The 21,442-nt window shown below is 40.1% G+C and overlaps 2 protein-coding genes across 3 annotated transcripts; one reads left to right on the top strand and one right to left on the bottom strand.

Moving 5' to 3' along the window:
- Positions 1 to 4,153: 4,153 nt before the first annotated feature.
- Positions 4,154 to 11,886, bottom strand: LOC115108133 (syntaxin-6-like). 2 transcript variants are annotated; one of them, XM_065008959.1, is made up of 8 exons: positions 11,796 to 11,886; positions 10,011 to 10,179; positions 9,698 to 9,793; positions 9,389 to 9,451; positions 8,948 to 9,076; positions 8,642 to 8,748; positions 8,267 to 8,361; positions 4,154 to 7,094 (listed from the first exon to the last, which is right to left on the bottom strand). In XM_065008959.1, exons 1-8 carry the CDS (start codon positions 11,837 to 11,839, stop codon positions 7,018 to 7,020), a joined length of 780 nt encoding a protein of 259 aa, XP_064865031.1. In that variant the 5' UTR covers positions 11,840 to 11,886; the 3' UTR covers positions 4,154 to 7,017. The 2 variants fall into 2 exon arrangements, with proteins under 2 accessions (XP_064865031.1, XP_064865032.1); XM_065008960.1 differs by lacking the exon at positions 11,796 to 11,886 and adding an exon at positions 11,462 to 11,771.
- Positions 11,887 to 16,401: 4,515 nt separating this feature from the next.
- Positions 16,402 to 18,199, top strand: LOC115108132 (immediate early response gene 5 protein-like). The gene has a single exon (XM_029632138.2). It carries the CDS (start codon positions 16,759 to 16,761, stop codon positions 17,650 to 17,652), a length of 894 nt encoding a protein of 297 aa, XP_029487998.2. The 5' UTR covers positions 16,402 to 16,758; the 3' UTR covers positions 17,653 to 18,199.
- The last annotated feature ends 3,243 nt before the right edge of the window (positions 18,200 to 21,442 follow it).

The raw sequence follows: 21,442 nt of genomic DNA, 5'->3' as shown, positions 1-21,442 counted from the left end.
GCTGCGGGGACTTGATTCCATTCAGCCACAAGAGCATTCGTGAGGTAAAGTACTGATTTTGGATGATTAGGCGCGGCTTGCAGTCAGCGTTCCAATTCATCCCAAAGGTGTTCGATGGGGTTGAGGTCAGGGCTCTGTGCAGGCCACTCAAGTTCTTCCACGCCGATCTCGACAAACCATTTCTGTATGGACCTTGCTTTGTGCACGCGGGCATTGTCATACTGAAACAGGAAAGGGCCTTCCCTAAACTGTTGCCACAAAGTTGGAAACACAGAATTGTCTAGAATGTTGTATGCTATTGTGTTAAGATTTCCCTTCACTGGAACTAAGGGGCCTAGTCCAAACCATGAAAAACAGCCCAAGATCATTAGTCCTCCTCCACCAAACTGTACAGTTGGCACTATGCATTTGGGCAGGTAGCATTCTTCTGGCATCCGTTGGACTGCCAGATGGTGAAGTGTGATTCATTACTCCAGAGATTTCAGGGCAGAAATGTAATTAACTAACTTGTTGGAAAGGTGGTATCCTATGACGGTGCCACGTTGAAAGTAGCTGAGCTCTTCAGTAAAGCCACTCTACTGCCAGTGTTTGTCTATGGAGATTGCATGGCGGTGCGCTCTAAATTATACACCTATCAGCAACGGGTGTGGCTGAAATAGCCGAATCCACTCATTTGAAAGGGTGTCCACATACTTCTGTATATACAGTGTAAATAGAATGCTGACTTATTGTGACTCATTGGATTTGTCCATTTAGAATTCAGCAAAGGAAACAACTCGACTGCCTCTCTCTTGTATGTCAATATTCACAATGTCCGAGCCCCCAGCCTGCTTTGCAAAGCTACTGACACCAGCTGTCTAGAGGGGCTGGGTGAAACCCCTCCTCCTTCTCCTCTCTATGGGAGCGTGTGCTCAGCTGGCCCCTATCTCCATCTTTTGGGGAACAAGACAGAGGAGCAGGGATCCTGCACCATGCACCTGCGCTCCACCAAGTACACCAACCCTCTCCAGTCTTTTGGACACCCCCTACCTGTGTGCTCCTACCAGAATTGGGACCAAGTAACAATTTTTCGAGTCACAAGCAAGTCTCAAGTCACAAGGTCCAAGTCTCAAGTCACAAGGTGCGAGTCTCAAGTAACAAGGTTCGAGTCTCAAGTAACAAGGTTCGAGTCTCAAGTCACAAGGTTCAAGTCGACTCCAAAGTAGAACGGGTCTAGTCTTGAGTCAAGTCCAAGTCGTGCATTCTTAGAGCAAGTCAAGTCAATAAAATAAAAAAATCTATACATAAAATGACTTGTTCAACTACAAATCGAGACCTTGGGACTAGAAGGTTCTATCTGACATTTTAGTCAAAAATGAGTTAGTCACATGTATCTTTAGATGGTTCTTCATATGTCTGTAAAGTACTATTTTTGAAAAAGTACATTTTAAGTTAAAAAATTGAACAACTATAAAGTTCTATCTGCATAAACCCATTTGAACTTGGCACTATAAGGTTCTATCTGTAATCCAATCACAAGCCTGAACAAATACAGACGGCCCAATCAGAACACGTCTTTGCCATCTCCCTCTAAGTATGGTCTAGGCTAGTCTAGCCAGCAATAATGGCAGGCAAGCCACAACAAAAAACACTGTCAGAAATCTTAAAGTAAATGATGTCACATCGTTGTTCAGTGATGACATGACCATAATGACCATCATCCATTTCTTAATGTATTTGATCATGTGTTCTGACTCTATTTTGGTAAAATAGTGTTATTCTATCATGTATGTATTCAAATAACTACAGTCGTCTTAAAAACTGAACATGTCTAATTGAGAAGAGCCAAATAAAACCCTATGACTGAACCTAGATTGACATTTCAGAGCCATACGGTTCTATCTGCAATTGCACCCCCTTAAAAAACGAATTTACAAATGTCTCAAGATTGGAAGCACAGGTACCTTTAAGCTGAGGACCTTAATGGGTTATGAACAAACAATTCACTACAAAACAGTTCTGAGATCTGGGATGTGAAAACTAATGTTCTATATCTCAGAACTATGCTTAGTGCAGATAGAGCCTTATAGTCTCAAGGTCCCAAAATCTGAAATATATTTATTGAGACTACCAGACAGACCCTTTCATTATTTTGTCTACCACACATGTTGATTATGTAATAATTTATTTTGACAACAAATTCCAAATGCAAGCTTCATAACTCCATTATCAACTTCCAAAAGACCAGTAAGCCTATGCTAGTAATTGTTGCGTGAAGCCCCATTGCTGGTGAGCATGCAAAATAAACAGTTTCTTATTCTTGATCACCAAACTATTTTTGCATACAGTGCTTTCGGAAAGTATTCAGACCCTTTGACCTTTTCCACATTTTGTTACGTTAGTCTTATTTTTAAAATAGATTACATCTTTTTTTTCCTTAATCAATCTACACACCATTCCCCATGATGACAAAGAAAAATAGGTTTTTAGACTTTTTTTGCCCATTTAAAAAATAAATAAATAATAGAAATACCTTATTTACCTAAGTATTCAGACTCGAAATTGAGCTCAGGTGCATCCGTGATGTTTCGACAACTTGATTGGAGTCCACCTGTGGTAAATTCAATTGATTGGACATGATTTGGAAAGGCACGCACCTGTCTATATAAGGTCCCACAGTGGACGGTGCAGTGCAGAGCAAAAACCAAGCCGTGAGGTCGAAGGAATTGTCCGTAGAACGCCGAGACAAGATGAGTCCTGAGCAGATTGCCACACTGAATGTTATATTGATAATATTAACGTAGGTATGCTACTCTGTTTTTGCCAGGCAAAACAGGAGAAAATTAAACAAGTGCTTTTTGATCACGAATCTGGACACGTGCGCACGTCTTTGCGCGCCAATGCTGATGACAGTAGGCCTATGTCAGTAACCTGATCGAATAAACAAAAGTATAAATATAAAATACAGATGGTAGGCTATATCTAGCCAATTTAAAATATGCATTACTTGTTTTTTTTCGCTAATTGAGAAGAGTTGAGGTTTTTTTTAAATGTATTTTTTTCCCATTCAGTTTGACACTCATGACCCACCCAAAACTTTCTCACTGCACTACTGTAGGTAAACTGACCTGTTTTGATTGACAGTTTGCTGGTCCAATCAAAGGCCGAGAGTGCGTTTTACTAGCTAATCTGTTGTCCAGTGGCAAAATGTTACAATATCTGGCAAGATAGATGACTTCAATTGTCTCAAGTCTAAATTGAGTCCAAGGCAGTCTCAAGTAGTTTTATTTTCTATCAAGTCATCAAATTTGTGACTCTGGTCCACACCTCTGGCTCCTACTATACAAACACAACACATGTTCACATAGCCAGGGACATATGAATGCACACACACACATTCAGCAATTTCCCTCTTTTTATATGGAGATTTGCACATCATATTAGTGACTTCTAAACATCCCCTCATAGCAGTCTCGATCCCTTCCTGGATCCTATGAAGCTCCTGCCCTTAGTGGTACATGGGGGTGTAAACATCACAATGTCAGGAGGAAAAACATGTAGTCAGCGTTATATTATACTTGTCTGGCTTCATGAAAACCATTGTCTTTCCAAAAGATACTGAGTGTTGTATTCAGGGTTGAGGGCTGTGTTTGTGTAGGGTACCCAGGTGTAGATGACTAATCATTTCCTCTCCGGACAAAGGAAAAACAGGGAGGGAGGGGAAACATGAGAGGAAAGGGCCATCTGTCATTTGACCTGAGTTCAACCACTGCTCAGTGGTGTTCAACGAGAAGCTCTCTGTTGGCTGTCTGAATCAATAGACAACGTCTCAAACTGCCACTGCCAGCCGACAGCTGGCCCCACTGACATTAACCCCAGCTCTCATTTTCCTCTTACAACCATAACATACCTCCTATTCAACCAAGATATCCCATGAAAATATGGAGACACTTGGAGTAGAAGGGTTGTGATCGGGACACCATCGTATATCTAGAAATCAGGATTTGATTCATCAGGAAGAATCACATTCCTGAGTAGGAACAAGGTCAGATAATGTATTATCCTGCTAAATGGTTAAGATCAGGTAAGGTTATTCTGATTCTAGATCTGTGACTAGTACCAATTTCTATCTTGAGCTAGGCCTATATACCCTTAAAAAAAAAGTCAAATCAAGCAAATTGATCACATTTTATTGGAATAAGCTGAAACAGAGTGAATCTTTGCAGCATCCTTTTATTTTCAGGACTCTTCAGCTACATATGCTCAGCCATGATGACATGGAGGTCAAGGGGAACAGTTCAAGGGTAAAAAGTATTTTCACACACTCCAGGAGCATGAACAGTTTCACACAAACAAAAACACACCATGACTTACAATGCCATGGACTGTACCCATTCTCCACAAACAACTTGTCCACCTGTCACCCATCACTGTCACCAGTGACTTGGTTGCGCAATAAGTACAGTATTTAATGCTAAAGGTACTTTGTATCGTAATACAGCATTGCAAAAGGATTCGCAAAGTTTACACACACTTTGTTTTTGTGACACAAACAAGTGATTTTGAGATGGTACATAATTGTCTAGGTCACCATCATGCTTCAAATTGTCCAAAATCTGAAATAAATGCAAATATTGTAAACTCCAAGTCAAACTCTTCCTACCAGACAAAACACTTCCGATAAGTGAAAAAATGAAAACATTTAAGTAAACTGAGAAACAAATTGTTAAAATGTTTTCTACCTCTAATGAAATACTGTATTTCTCGTACAGTGAACGTGTAGTGTTAACTCATAAAAGACAAACCATACACATACAATATATTTTTCTAAGACCTTTGAAAGGAGTGTTTTCAGAACTTTTGAGACTCAGGTTGCGTTTACACAGGCAGTCCAGTTAAGATTTTTTGCTCTACCAATTGGTCTTTGACCACTCACATTAGATCCTTTTCCAAAAATCATCTGATCAGTCAAGACCGAGTCGTGAAAAACGATCAGAATTAGAATGCCATAGAGAAAACCTTGATCACTAGTGTCCATTATATTTCATACAGTAGTACAATCACAATACCCTTATTCCTCTTATGTATGGTTTTACTGTCTTGATTTCCCATAAAGACTTCAGGGTTTGTGGATTGATATGACATTCACCCTAAAATAGTGAATTAATGTATTATGTTCACATTAAGTCCTCAAACGAGTGGAGACCTATTGAATCAAAGTCTGTAACCAGGTTTCTACAATAATTAACATAACACCAGTCTGTTTGGCCATTTTTCCACTCCTGTCATGCTAAACATACATCTTTGGCATACAAGGAGTACAAGGAGTGGAACATTAGCTAAACAGACTGGTAACCAGGCTAACACAACAGTATCATTCTCCTTGAACTGTATAGGAACACACTGAAAACAGAAGAAAAAAACATGCCTGCATATTCAGTCAACCCTTGACTTACGACTCATCCTGGAACTCTGGTTACCGTTTTGAAATTTAATTTCAAGGTAGGGGGCAGGAACTGGGAAGCGAGACCAAAATGAACCATTCTAGACCCAGCATAACATACATACAGTATCAGCCTAAGGCACTGGCTATGCAGAGCACAGCAACTACCAGGGCCATATTCATTACGCAACAAACAGAAAACTGACTTAAACAGGGACTACCATGAACATCTCCAATAAGAAACACAATTTTTTTGCAAAATGTTTTGCTACGGTGTGCCCTAATGAATATAGCCCAGGTGTGACTCAGTCAGTCCCTTCCCCTTATTCCAACATCATGTTCCTGTAACACTGATAAACCTTAACACTAATTCCTGGCAGGGGGAAAGCAGGTCAGGCTTCTCAATTAGCATTTCATTTGAACACTTAACACTTTGCTATAAGGGTCTTGTAAAAACTGCATAACACATTCAAAAACAAATGCATGATGCTTAGTAGCTTAGATAAACAACTTAAGGTCTGTTGACACTAGCTTGCCAATTGAATTGTACCACATATTTATGAAGTGCCTGGGGGCGTATCATATACTGATTATAAGCATGTTATGAAGTCTTTAGAAGGGCTGAAACACTGGCTGAAAGACACCAGACATATGAAGACATGCACACAAAGGACATCTTGAGGAAAACTTTTTCACACAAAATTAGGAGTGCTCACATTGAGACATTAAAATCAAGCTTGAGCCCGGTTCGAGATACAAAAGTATATGGTTTTGCTCCTTTCCATTCTGTATTGCAGGAAGTGACTTGATTTCACAGGCGGGTGTTAAACACCTGTTGATAGTGTATAAGCAAATACCAAAAATACATTAAGTACAAAATGAAAGAACATAAATGAATTAAAAACAATAACATTAAGTTCATCCATTTTAGTGTGGTTAGTGATAAGTCTACCCGCTTAGCAATATATATCATTTTCCTTGTTACGTCAGTGTTTTGTTTTAACTATGACCAACTACGATTATATATATATAAAGTTTAATATACTTGTATAAACCTGTTACACAGTCAGTGCACGACAAAACAAAATATATTTTTAAAAACTATGACATGGTAGCCGTAGGGGTTTTCAGTGAGAAACGACAGACAAGGCCCTGTAAATACACTAATGATTAGTCTTCTTCATACATAATATTCGGAATATTAACACTAAAATGCCACAAGGAGTTTGAACTACCCTGGTTTACCTCAAACAGGTTTCTGTAAAACATTTTCAGGATTAGTATTCACATCCTACCTAAAATTGCGCATGCACAGAAACTAAATCTTTCACGCCAAGGGAGGTTTAAGTTGAATGCAGGTATCTGAAACGACGATTGAGAACGTTGCTTGAGAGGAAACTGCAGCAGCCACAGAAGCATCACTGTATATACAGCGTATGAAGTAAAAAGGGGGTCGGAGTTAGATAGCCATCTCCCTATGTCAATGGAAACCTTGGATGTTTCCCCAACACCATGTAAAGTCCATCCCTATGGTCAAACGGAGACAGGGGTGAGGGGGGGTCAGTGGGAGTGTGTCGTGGTGGACGGTCTGGTCATCACAGGATGAAGAAGAGAATGACGACCACAAACAGAATGGCCAGTAGAATACCAATAGCACACCACTGTCGCCGGTCTGCAAGAGAAAGAGAGAAAAACAGAGCGAGCAGAAAAGAATGCGGGTGAACTGTATCAAACAATGTGAGGAGCAATTGACCTTTTTCTTGCTTTCAGACATGTTCAGACATGAGAGGTCCAACTACTAGGAATTCATGTTCTATGGAGAATACCATGTCTTTCGACCTGAAATATTCAACTTCAAAGTTGCAACTTGAAGATTGCAAAGAAAACTAGCAAAAAGCAGCAGGAAAAAAATAATACAATAAAGTACAAATATAAAACCCTAAGCGCAGGTAGCGCTAGTGGGGCGGAAGGTAGCCTAGTGGTTAGTGCGTTGGGCCAGTAACCGAAAGGTTGCTAGATCAAATCCCTGAGCTAACAAGGGAAAAATCTGTCGTTCTGCCCTTGAACAAGGCAGTTCCTAGGCTGTCATTGTAAATAAGAATTTGTTCTTAACCGACTTGCCTAGTTAAAGGTTAAATAAAAAAAAATATTACATTGTCTAGGGCAGTGTTTCCCAATTCCATGCCCTCGAGGACCCCCAACAGTACATATTTTTGTTGTGGCCCGGACAAGCACACCTAATTCTACTTGTCAACTAATCATCAAGCCCTTGACAAGTTGAATCAGGTGTTTTTGTCCAGGGCCACAACATGAATGTGTGCTGTTGGGGGTACTTGAGGACCGGAGTCTAGGGGCCAGGGAAAAGTACCGACTGGATATCCTGACATTTTAAAAAAATGACCCGATTTCATTTGACTCCTTGTCTCCTGAGTTCTTCCTGTTGGAAGCTTCCTGAAAAGGTTTCCTTATAAAGAGGTGCCACCATTTTTTGGAGGTGGGTGGGGTGGGGTCCTATCCTTCCTCTTCAGCTGCTGATCCTGGCTGACTCCAAGTTGTCTTGCACAGACATTCCCTTAAACAGGAAGCTAATGACTGGGCCTTCTCTCTCTCAATTCAAGCATATATCATCTTTAATGACCACCCATACATAAGTGGCCTGGCATATTAGGGAAACTCAAAAGACATCCACAACAATACTACACTTAAGTAACCTCTGTAATTCACAACTCCAAAAGTTGCAGACTTTGATAACTTGCATTAGTGGAGATGGTTCCTGAATTTTGAAGTGTATTTTTAACCAAGGTAGAAAGGTGGTGAATAAAGAGCCTATGCTGCGTTACTTACCAGTGGTCATGTTGGAGACCTTGGCCAGCTTCTTCATGACGTTGTCCAGTCTGGAGTGGGTACTTTCCATCTCATGGGAGAAGTCATCCAGCATACTACAAGAGAGAAGACATGGTGCTTTGTAGATACCAGGAAAGATATAAACCCGTATTGACAAAGTGTCTCAGAGTAGGAATGCTGATCTAGGATCAGGTACCCCTGTCCATATAATCTTATTCATTATCATCCACAAGTCTAAACTGAGCCTAAATCAGCACTCCTAGTCTGAGACGCTTGATACATATGGCACCTGATGATCTGTGTAGACCTGAAACTCTAATACTCATGTCATTGATTAATGTTGCTGTGGTTGTGGATCAGTGGATATTTACATACACTGTCTGTTCGTCCAACTCCATGCCAATCCTCTCAGACATGTTCTTCAGCACCCCGATGGACCCAGACACCAGCTCCAGCTGGTCATCCTGCTGCTCTGCCATGAGCTGACACACACACACACACACGTCAACGTCGCTGACTTATGTCACATTATTCATTTCACAAAGTATGTTGCAACTGATACAACTGTAAAAATATAAATACAATTATTCCTTCTCAAAATAATGTAAAATACGGCACCTAGTAAGTACAGCAATCAACAGGGGTGTGTACATAGGCATGAAACATTTTTATTAGCTATACCTGCTGCTGGGTTTGCTGCTCCTCGATGAACTGGGAGTTGGCCGTCTGTAGCTCTTGGTCCAAGCGGGTGTATTTGTCGAGTCCCGGTTGCCAGATTGGGCCTTGAGACCCACTGTCCCCTAACAGAGCCTGAGGGAGAAGTGGCGCAGCAATGATTACATAAGAGATCTGCTGAAGTATGTGGACATGGTCACTCAACTGAAATGGTGAGGAGGATCCTGCCGATACCAATTGCACTTACTCTCTGACAAACGCTAACGGAGGCTGTTTGCAGTGTCAATGATCAGATAAAGCAGTACGCAACCTGCTGATCTAAAACGTGCTACACGTTTGAGAAGTGCATTCCGTCAAACTGCATCATTACATGCAGAGTAACAAACAGTAAAAAAAATATATAGCTTCAGTAAGATCTTAGCCCAATAGTTACATAGAGCTACACACCTGTCTGTTTTTCTTGTCGGACATGGCTAAGGCTGTCGGACTGGACATGTGGTCTTTCATTTCCTGAAATGGAACACAGCATTGAGATTAAACACAGTATGTTCAATAACAGGATGTAATAATAAAGGCATGCACCAGCCATCATATCCAGATTGGCTGATCTCTAATTATTAGGGGTCCTAGCACTGAAGGTTCAGGATCCCTATTCTTTTTGATAGGGTTACTGCTGCTTCAAACTATATATGTGTAATGGCTACTGCAAGTTAAACTAGAATCCTTCCGGGCCTGTGTGCCTTAGGCCTGACTCACCTTAACAGTTTGTCTGGTGCTTGTGATGAAGCCTTTCCGTTTAGACAGCTCCACTGTGTCCAGATTGAACTTCTTAGGGTTCGATTCAACAATACTTGCATTTACTGTTAAGGAATAGCCTATTCAACAAAGACATGATAAATAATCTAATCGTTTTACTCTCTATGAAGATTAAACTACTTCACTTGCAGCATGCTGTACTCTTTAAAGTACTGTATTCTATTCACAGATGATAAAGCACGGTTCACAATGTTTTGATAAACCAGTATATATGCAAGTTAAACTAAGAGTTATTTTATGTTGAAAGGATATTGATGGTCTCATCGAGATCTTCCAGGTCCCAGTCGATGGACCGCAGACTGTTTCTCAACTCATTGGTGGTCCAATCCACCTCCTCCTTGGAAGCACCACTGGGATCCAGCAGCAGCTCGCTCCATCTATGGTACAGCTCTTGAGCAGTGTTCACCGCCTTCTGGACCTCACTGGAGATTTGTTGAATAGAAAAAGTCTATAATAAAAAGTACATCTACAGTATTGAGCTACCTAAAGCACATAGAAATGCAATACTAAGACAATGCAATACTAAGACGTAGCCCAATATTGGACTAAAGGAGCCTAACGTTATTCCTTATAGTCCAAGGACCTGACATGGTCTGTTTAGAAGCAAATTAGCTTGGGCAGACAAAATAGTCAAATACACCCATCTTTATTTTTTATTTAACCTTTATTTAACTAGGCAAGTCAGTTTTAAGAACAAATTCTTATTTACAATGACGGCCTATTCAGAATTGCGGTAAGGTTCTAGAAATATAAAGGCCTTTACTTTAATGTAACAAATGCAAAATATACAGTTACTATACACTGTTTTAACACAGTTGCAGCCGACAGTATTTTTCAATGACAACGTTAGTGGCGTCCATCTTCCGTTTACACACAGGTGTCCCGTTTACACACAGGAGACGCAGATAGCTATTTAGCACAGGTAGTAATATGTCTTCCGTAAAAACGTGGCGATATGGCCATGTGGGAACACTAACCTTAGGAAGGTGTGTATCAATTTAACCGTTTTATTTTATTATCACCGATATGAAAGATAAGGTCCTTATGCTTCCAAACCTGTAGCGCAATCGATCTGTTTTAATGTTAAGATCACGCGTCATGGCTCTTAACAAAATACAGTACTTACAGAACTAAACGTTTTCGTCCAATGACTTAAGTTAGCTAATTTGGCTACTGTATGTGTAATGTATTGGAACTGAGATTCATGATCAAGGCGGGATAGCTAAGCAGTAGCTGGCAAGACATTGAAGTTGACATAACGTTATTCACAAAGGCATATTAATATAATCACACATGCACTATTACATCAACCAATATATATATATTTTTTAAAAGTAAATTAGAATATTTGCCATAGCTTTCGATCTTATATTAATCATCTAACATTGTAACGTTAACTAGCTAACGTTACCTCAGTGAGTCGGGCAAGTTAAACGTTAGTTAAACGTGACAATAAACAACAAGCGCCACAAAAATGCAAATTGCTATCCATGCCTCTCGCCATTGTGACAGCTGGGTTGTGAAACACGAACGTAATTTGCTAACTGACTAAACAGATAGCTTTCTCGCTAGCAAGCTTAGCGAACTACAACAATTCCCCTTTGTTCCAAGCTAACGTTAGCCATCCTTGCTAAAGCCAGACTTGATGGCAAACTTGATACTAGTAACAAGCTGACGTTATCTGGTGAAGCCTTGGCTACTTACCCTTTGACGACGAAGAACGGATCTTCCATAGACATATTGCTAAATAATTTACTGCACTACTAATGTCTAAAACTCCTAAACACCTTCGAGAGACATGCCTGACTTGTTGACTGTCCAAAACGAAGAGCCCTGTGCTCTGTTTACATAGGCGTAAAAGCCATGTTTACATGCGGGCAATCCGACTGCAAGTGAGGGAGTTCTATTAAACCGAGCCGTGGTGCACCGGTCTATGGCCCGTGACGGGCAAAAGCGGCAAACGAGGAGCGCCATTCTCAAATAGAACAATCCTAGCTATGGCTTTAGTGGTAAGGCTAAATAAAGCAAAGCAACCAACCAACTGCAGACGAAAGTGGAGGAGTGAAGTCGGGGGAGTTGCATCAGCTACAGCCGAAAGTCAGACACTGATGTGGTTTTCCAACAGCAAGACTCAGTGCAACATGGCAGTGTTTCCATAGTTTGAAATGTCGAAATATTTTGTTTATCCAAACCCCATATCACACACCCACAAACTGTAAATATACAGTATGTGTGTACTAGCAATTGGCGAGAGAAAGACTCATATTACATTAATATATATTCATATATATATATATATATTCATATATATATTCATTTTTCCATAATGCATGCGATGGCCGCAGGTTGCAGCTGGTGAGGTACAACTACAGAAAATTGCAGTTGAAACTTCATGACCTTTAATCACATGGTTGTTGTAAAGTTCATGGACATGTAGGCGCAAATCGGACAACTTTTATCCCCATAATGCAATACACTTTGAAAGGCGATTTGACGAAATCTGCGCCACTTGGTCATGTTGTCAACAGTGCAGTATAGTGCATCATACAGAAACATACATCGCTTTTCCATTAAATACGTTTTCGAATTTTCTTTTGGAAGACAGATAAAGCGTTTTTATCAAAAGCAATCACCTTTACATGTGAAAACACTGAATCATGCTGATTATATTTTGTTTTTATTTAATTGTGTTTTATTTTGTATATGTTTTCCATTGCAAAATACTTTATTAATTAATTCGTCTCCCTCGCCTCAGTCACGTCTGTCCTTTTTAAATTTGTTTTATGTCAAAATATTTATATATATTTTTAGCCTCACTCAGCTCTCTCCTTTAAATTATTCCTAGTCATTACTCCACAGTTTAAAGGTAGACTCAGCATTATGACTTATATGCAGAAAGTCAACAACATGAGTAAATGTCCTCAACAACTATAGGCGTTCACATGCTTACCATCCGAAAACAGTTTTGAACAGTTTGTGCATATATTATGAGAGCATTTTGTGAAGTTTTTGTTAGTTTTGATAGGCAATATTAGACAATGTTATTTTGGCTGTTTGTGCATACAAAACATTTTCTAGAGGCAAGGCGAAGTTGGTAGTTGAAGTCTATGCCCCTTTGTCGGGGATTGGTCAACAGTAGGGATCCTTCAATGAAGTGTTTGTTGTCATTCAAGGAGAGATGAATAGTTTTCATGCATATTCATGCAAAGCTTCCATCAAGGCTTAAATACAACATATATTTTGATATGTTGAACGCTTTTTTGGTTGCTACATGATTCCATATGTGTTATTTCATTGTTTTGATGTCTTCACTATTATTCTACAATGTAGAAAATAGTACAAATAAAGAAAAATGTGTGTCCAAACTTTTGACTGGAACTGTACGTACGGTCACTGTGGGGCCAACGTCATCGATGCACTTATTGATGAAGCCAGTAACTGATCTGGTATACTCCTCAATGCAATCGGATGAGTCCCGGAACATATTCCAGTCTGTGATAGCAAAACAATCCTGTAGCTTAGCATCTGCATTATCTGACCACTTCCGTATTGAGTGAGCCACTGGTACTTCCTGTTTTAGTGTTTAGTTGTAAGCAGGAATAAGGAGGATAGAATTATGGTCAGATTTGCCAAATGGAGGGTGGGGGAGAGCTTTGTATGTGTCTCTGTGTGTGGGGTAAAGGTGGTCTATAGTTTTTCTTCCTCTTGTTTCACATGTAACATGCTGGTAGAAATGAGGCAAAACAGTTTCCCTGCATTAAAGTGTCCGGCCAATAGGAGCGCCGGCTCTGGATGAACATTTTCTTGTTTGCTTATGGCTTTATACAGCTCGTTGAGTGAGAGTTTCGTCTTAGTGCCAGCATCAGTTTGTGGTGGTAAATAGACAGCTACAAAAAATATAGATGAAAGCGCGCATGATAAATAGTGTGGTCTACAGCTTATCATGAGATACTCTACCTCAGGCTAGAAAAATCTTGAGACTTCCTTCATTTTTGATTTTGCGAATCAGCTGTTATTGACAAATAGACACAGACTGCCACCCCTTGTATTACCGGTGCACGGAAAAACCAGCCAACTGTATATTATCCATGTCGTCGTTCAGCCAAGAATCGGTGAAACATAAGATATTACAGTTTTTAATGTCTCGTTGTTAGTATGGTCTTGAACAAAACTCATCCAGTTTATTCTCCAATGATTGCACATTGGCCAATAGGACGGATGGCAGAGACGGGTTATTCTCACCTTGCCAACGAGTTCTCACAAGGAACCCGGACCTGTGTCCCCTGTATCTGCATCTTCTGTTCACGCGAATGATGGCGATTTGTGCCTTGTCGGGTATCTGGAGTAAATCCTTTGCGACTAACTCATTAAAGAAAATGTTTTCGTCCAGACTCATTAAAGAAAATGTTTTCGTCCAGTTCGAGGTGAGTAATCGCTGTTCTGATATCCAGAAGGTCTTTTCGGTCATAAGAGACAGTGGCAGAAACATTATGTACAAAATAAGTCACAAATAATGCAGAAAAAAACACACAAAATAACACTATTGGTTAGGATCCTGTACAATGGCAGCCATCTCTTCCGGTGCCATTATTGACCTTGCATGCTAATCACTACTCATTATAATTTATGGATCAGTCAATTTGCCCACTGCAGTAGCCGATCTACACGGTCTTAACAGGGTCCTTTATGTTCAATATTTGTGATAAATTAAAAAGCATTAATGCAAATAAACAATCCTCAATCAATTAGATAATTATTCAACCTGCGAGCGTTTGATGGTCAGCCAGGTCACATCCCTTTTTTATCGCATACATGGATTGGATTTTAGTTTAATCCAAGGACTACTTCAGGTTAAGAATTGGATTGTGTTTCTATGATATTATAAATATATTTTTGGATTGAATTGAACCCTATGAGCATAATACCATATGCCTATAATAGGGTATTTAAATATGTGATATATGGACCCACAAACTGTTTATCTTGTTACCAACAATTGAGGTAAGTGTTATAGGCATGTTTTTTTTAAATCACAAAAATCATGCAAATTATGACCCACACATGTCCAGACAATGACTTGACAAATCACATTTTATACTGAGCTATAGGCTCAAGAGACACTTATTTTCCATTAAGATTAGAGTACATTTCAACACACCCTCCCCCCACATAACTAATGCATACCCTAATGCTGCGTTCATAGCCAAGTGGGAAGAAGGTAATTACCCGTTCTGAAGTTGTAAATACCAGTTGGATGCATTCATGTGCTTTTAACTTGTTGAGAAATGTTGATTGGCTAATGGCTGCGTCAACCTAACTAAAAGTACACCTATCACGCTTGTAAACAAATTAGTCTTAAAATATATATATATTTATTGTTATAAATAATGTTTTGTTGTTGCCGAAAAAGGTAGTATTGAGGTATTTTCCAAGGGTTTGCACGTGGGAGAAGTTGGAGCTCAGAGATGATAGACGAATTTCCCACCAGTTGTAGGGGCGTTCGAGTGGATTATTCTCAGTCGTATGTGGTAATAGCACCTTCCCACTTGGTTATGAATGCAGCATAACAGTCTCCTGAAACGAAACACCACTACCCCTCCCCCTCCTAACTGTTCATTCACTAGAATTTGCCTTTGCCAGGACACGGCACAAAAGCATCATGTGACCTGGCTGAAAACAGTCAAGGCATTACATCAGCTCAGGAAGTCAGCAATCAAATAGAAAATATACCGTACTCTAAAAGGGGACACAGCATGGCAGCAGAAAAGAGCTGTATTTATGTATTAGTGTTGTTCTACCGAAAAGACTAGACTAACATTTTGGTTCGGGAGATAACAGTAAGGGGAAATCTAAACACATTTCTGATATTAAAAGTACGATTATCAGAAACATTTTGGACTAATGTAAAATAGCACAAATGAATGGATAAAATTGATTTAAAAAAAATCTAAAATAATCAAATAAGCTCATTCATAATGTGAAATCACATTAGAACCTACAATATAATAAGCTATAGCCTATGTCTTGGGTGTTATACTTTACAGTCAAGGCATTACATCAGCTCAGGAAGTCAGCAATCAAATAGAAAATATACCGTACTCTAAAAGGGGACACAGCATGGCAGCAGAAAAGAGCTGTATTTATGTATTAGTGTTGTTCTACCGAAAAGACTAGACTAACATTTTGGTTCGGGAGATAACAGTAAGGGGAAATCTAAACATTTCTGATATTAAAAGTATGATTATCAGAAACATTTTGGACTAATGTAAAATAGCACAAATAAATTGATAAAATGTATTTTTTTTTTAATCTAAAACTATCAAATAAGCTCATTCATAATGTGAAATCACATTAGAACCTACAATATAATAAGCTATAGCCTATGTCTTGGGTGTTATACTTTATTATGTGCACTTTTATATATATTTTTACAAGGCTATTTCCAACTGCTTAAAAATGCGTTTATCCCTTTAAAACACTCTCTCAGGTTTGTATTTAAATCTGATTTATATTTTTAGCGCACGCCCATTGGTCCATATGGATTTGGCGGGGCAGTATTCGTAGTGATTGTAAAGACGACACGTATTTTCATTGGCTGGCCTGGTTGTTACGTTAGGGTATAAAGCTGTGTTAAAAATAGATACAGCCCCATTCCTCTTAATGCTCAGCTGTTGATTGAAGCGAAAGGTGTAAGAATTTAATGAAAGCCTTTAATTTCTTCACCCATGCACCAATTTGATTCTGCTCAGGAGAACGATGAAACACATCTTGCATTCATCAAATGCCCGTTTCTAAAAAAAAATATATATATATATACATTTACGTCACTGTTGAATTCAGTGCGATTTGTAAGCGAATCGCGTGCAGTCGAAAAAAACTCGAATAGCCTACATTTACACCCGGGATTTTAGGATTACCTTTCTAACCAGTTGTTTCGACGTGGACTGAAGCACAATTAAGACCGTGGGTGCTTTTGCTTACCAAGCTAATAGTTTTTAATCATGGAGTTTAAAGTTGAGGCGCATCGGATTATGAGTATTTCACTTGGGAAGATTTATAATTCCCGAGTGCAACGTGGTGGTATCAAACTACACAAAAATCTACTGGTCTCCCTCGTTCTACGGAGTGCCCGGCAAGTATACCTGAGTGACTACTACGGCGGCATATGCCTGAGCGCCCAGCAAGCAAGAGAGTGGTGTGAGGGGGAGTACATGGCTTCTAAACAAGGCAAATTGGTCCCCGGTTCGACAGAGAGCCTGTCTGAATCGGACGAGCAAAGCGAAGTGGCGGTGGACAAGCAGGAGCCCAGAGATGTGGTTGAATCCCCGGCGGGACTCAACGTAGAAACTCAAGCGAGTGGTGATCAAGACAGCGCCGAAAATGGAGTTTCGGAATCAGGATGTAGCGACATCAAAACCCCGGAAGAGAGTCCGGAGGTTACTCAGACCTGTGAGGTCGCCAGTGTTACTGCCATCTCATCCAGCTGTATCAGTGCTCCCTCTCCGAGTGATCCAAAAGAGGAAACGGAGACGCCGACAGACTGCCAGACGGACAACAGTGAATCAGCGGAGAAACATTCGTACGAGCCCAAAGCTCCCCAGGTTTACACTAACAGGAAACGGACTGCCGATGACTTTGAACTCACAGACTCACCAACGAAAAGAACGAAACTAACTTCTACAAACGACGAGAATAAAGGGGAAACTGAAGAAATGGACACTAGCAATGTATCGAGTTTGATAACAATATTCGGTTCCAGTTTTTCTGGACTTCTGAGTAACAAAGAGGGAGAGCAGCCTGACTCCGAGGCAGAGGACAGTGACTCTGGGCAAATCTGTTGTGATCAAATGCTCAAAAACCTCAGCCCTTGGAGTACTGCAATTGTTGCTTTTTAAACTTTGAAACTGTGATTTTGATATCCTACTTGGGGGATTTTAATAGGGGTAGAACGGGAGGTTTCATCGACCTTTGCAGTTCTAACCCCCACGTGGTGGAACGTGGAAGACAGTAGTAAATTGGAATTCCCCAAAAGATCACAATGAAAGTAGGCCTACTGTTGTAGCTATTTACATGGAATTTCTGAAAGGATGTGAGCAAGGTGGCATTTAGACGAGTAATACTAATGTAACCAGTGGCTTATGACAGTTAACGCTGTAACCTGCTCCGACACAAGTCAGCTACAGTATTCCAAAAGCTGAGTATCATTTATTAAAATGTATCCTTAACAAGGGTAATATTACAGGACTGAATGTGACCGCTCAATGCTGACGTCTATCTGTCAGTCACTGTTTTCTAACGTCTTTGTTTTATAAAGACTTGTACATTTGTAATATTGTGCCTGTAAATCCTGTTTTCCCATGTCCTATTCTATGTATTTTGGTATCTGCCATGGATTATGATTGCGTGATGCTCACGTATTAAAGCATTTTGTTTAACAATTCACTTTTCTTTTGCTCTCCTTTTTTTCATTGGGTTGGTTTGTACATAATGCACTAAGTGCTGCGACGGTGTCACCTGGTAGAGGTGGTTGGCAGATGTGGTAGGTAGGATACCATTTGCACAGTAGCTAACTTCACAGCATAAATGCAATGCTAAATTAAAATATAGGTGTATGGTATGACACTTAGTAATTCTAATCATCACATCTTATGTTCTCCGTTAAAGGGATATTCTTTCTTCAAGCAAATACAATATGTTGCAACTTGTCGCCCCTACTAATCCTCAGTCAATTCAGGCTTGTTCCATTGTGCCTATTCTTACATCAATTATAGTGTTATGCTAAATGCTAATCTTGGCCTAATGTTTCTAAAGACCAGTACTTTTTTTTTTTTGACCTTGATAGAGCAGCTGTTGCTTTGCGTCATGTGGCTGTGTACAGAAGACGCCATGCCAGTGACAACCAGCATGTTTCTCTGGTCCAATCATTTTGCAACTTCCACCACAACTATTTATTGCTCAATGAGGAAAGACAACCTATTTATCAAGATAAGGAAATGTTTTCAGGAATTATTTCTAGCCCATTCACCATTCCAGATAGTCGGGAAACTTGTCAGGCCTCGAACCAGTTTCTTTTTCCTACTCTCTGAACCATTTTCATTGTGCTTACAGGCATGTCCACCATGCAGCCTCAGGTTTCTACTCTATCCTCTGCTATGTTGAAGCTAACCCTGGTTTGTACTGTTCAACATGTAGGCTAATGGGTAAACTACGAGCTGTGCTCCAATAACCTGGTGCTTTTAACCTAATGGACGTACGGGCTAATTATACATTTGGTAATTCTAGTGTCACCTGAACCATTCTCTTACCAACTTGAACTATCTAAACCATACCATTGTTTGTTCAACCTTAACACATATTTACACGTCTATGTCAGTGAGGTAACAAGCTCATTCATTTCACAGGGAAGCCCATGTCAAGAAACCAATCTACAGGAAAACGGTTTCCATAGACCCACTATAGGACTGTACACTTGGGGAAGTAAACATAGACTCCGTCTAAAAATGTGCAACATTGTGGGTATTAAAGGAGAACATCCTTCTATCCATGTAACATCTCAATGAGTACTGTTACTAAATGGTACTACATTTAAAAAAACAGGGTGTAGGCATGCAATTGATACTACATACATATGCTATGTATACAAAACATTAAGGACACCTGCTCTTTCCATGACATAGACTGAACAGGTGAATCCGGATGAAAGCTATGATCCCTTATTGATGTCACTTGTTAAATCCACTTCTGTCAGTGTAGACGAAGGGGAGTAGACAGGTTAAAAGAAGGATGTTTAAGTCTTGAGACAATTGAGATATGGATTGTGTCATGTGCCATTCAGAGGGCGAATAGGCAAGACAAAAGATTTAAGTGCCTTTGAACGGGGTATGGTAGTAAGTGCCAGGCGCACCGGTTCATGCCAAAAACTGCAACGCTGCTGGGTTTTTCACTCTCAACAGTATTCCGTGTGTATAAAGAATGGTCCACCTCCCAAAGGACATCCAGCCAACTTGACAGAACGCTTTCGACTCGTAGAGTCCATGACCTACAAATTGAGGCTGTTAGTGCAACTCAATGTTAGGAAGGCGTTCCTAATGTTAAGTATACTCAGTGTATACAACCCTAATGTAATTCCTTGGATGTCTTTGCACCATCCGAACATATTTCCAACACCAAATTGGTCCAATGCGGCTATGCAGGCAATGCAGCGTGGGCTTAAATGGGATTTAGCCTGCTGTGTCCTGCATGGCCACATGTCTTCACACGGTCACAGCTGGGTATTAATAGCCGGCGCTCCCTGGAGATGCAGCAGAAGGCGCGGCTAAAGCCGGCTGGATCCCGGCTAGGCAGGCTGACACATAGAATGTGGGTCACGACGGTCCCAGGACAAGCGCTCTCACCAGCAGAACACAAACAGAGAGAGAGAAAATGGAGGAGGAGAGCAGTGTACTTGAATCCTGGTTCCTGGGGATGTGCAGGATTTGATTAGAGCCAGTTGCTACTGTACCCCACCGGACTCAACTTATCATCAAGCCCTTGATCAGTTGAATCGGGTCTTATTGCAGGGTTGGAACGAAACCTTGCCCACCCTGTAGATCCCAATGGCTAGGTTTGAAGAACACTGGAGGGGAGCTTGTTTTATAATGTGTGGTCCTTTTTTTAAAGGCATACATTGGCTCGGTTATATTTGCTTAATAAGATGGTAGGAATTTATGGACCGGGTTAGGTATTATACGTATCACCTTATTCTCATGAAAAGTAGTGCAAGTGTATGCATGCTTGCATGCATGAGACAGACAGAGAGAGGGACGGGGAGAGTGACGGGGTTTAAAGGATCTCTACAGGTGTGGGAATGGTTTTATTGTCTGATCATGTTTTATGTTGCATGACTAATCTGCATGTGATGCAATTACTAAGCGCCCATCCTCTCTCCACTCCCAGTATTGAGACAGACGGAAGGCTGCACACATGAGAGTACAGTGCCTTCAGAAAGTATTCATACCCCTTGACTTATTCCACATTTGGTTGTGTTACAGCCTGATATCAAAATTGTTCAAATATATTGTTTGGTGAAAACATGCTTTTAGAAATGTGTGTACATTTATTGAAAATGAAATACAGAAATATCTAATTTACATAAGTATTCACACCCCTGAGTCAATACTTTGTAGAAGCACCTTTGGCAGCAATTTCAGCTGTTCGTCTTTCTGGGTACGTCTCTAAGAGCTTTCCACACCTAGATAGGGCAACATTTGCCCATTATTCTTTTCTAAATTCTTCAAGCTCGAGTTGGTTGTTGATCATTGCTAAACATTTTCAGGTCTTGCCATAGATTTTCAAGTAGATTTAAGTCAAAACTGTGACTCGGGCCACTCAGGACTCACTTCTTGGGAAGCAAGTCCAGTGTATTATTAGGCCTTGTGTTTTACATTATTGTCCTGCTGAAAGGTTAATTAATCTCCCACACTTTATATTCAGGACAAAAAATGTATTGCTTTGCCACATTTGTTGCAGTATTACTTTAGTGCTTTGTTGCAAACAGGATGCATGTTTTGGAATATGTTTTATTCTGTACAGGCTTCCTTCTTTTCACTCTGACATTTAGATTAGTATTGTGGAGTAACTACAATGTTGTTCATCCCTCCTCAGTTTTCTCCTATCACAGCCATTAAACTCTGTAACTGTTTTAAA

This window comes from Oncorhynchus nerka, linkage group LG24 (genome assembly GCF_034236695.1).
Source record: "Oncorhynchus nerka isolate Pitt River linkage group LG24, Oner_Uvic_2.0, whole genome shotgun sequence".
Lineage (NCBI taxonomy): Eukaryota > Metazoa > Chordata > Actinopteri > Salmoniformes > Salmonidae > Oncorhynchus > Oncorhynchus nerka.
The sequence above is the reverse complement of the archived record's forward strand: the minus strand, read 5'-3'. Positions and strand labels throughout refer to the sequence as shown.

Excerpts from the sequence above, each read along its gene's own strand:
- LOC115108133 (XM_065008959.1), bottom strand. The coding sequence starts at position 11,839 with ATGCAACTCCCCCGACTTCACTCCTCCACTTTCGTCTGCAGTTG. Across the intron at positions 9,794-10,010 it reads AAGATCTCGATGAGACCATC|AGTATTGTTGAATCGAACCC; the intron begins AATATCCTTTCA and ends ACAGTAAATGCA. Across the intron at positions 7,095-8,266 it reads GGTCTCCAACATGACCACTG|ACCGGCGACAGTGGTGTGCT; the intron begins GTAAGTAACGCA and ends TTTCTCTTGCAG.
- LOC115108132 (XM_029632138.2), top strand. The coding sequence starts at position 16,759 with ATGGAGTTTAAAGTTGAGGCGCATCGGATTATGAGTATTTCACTTGGG.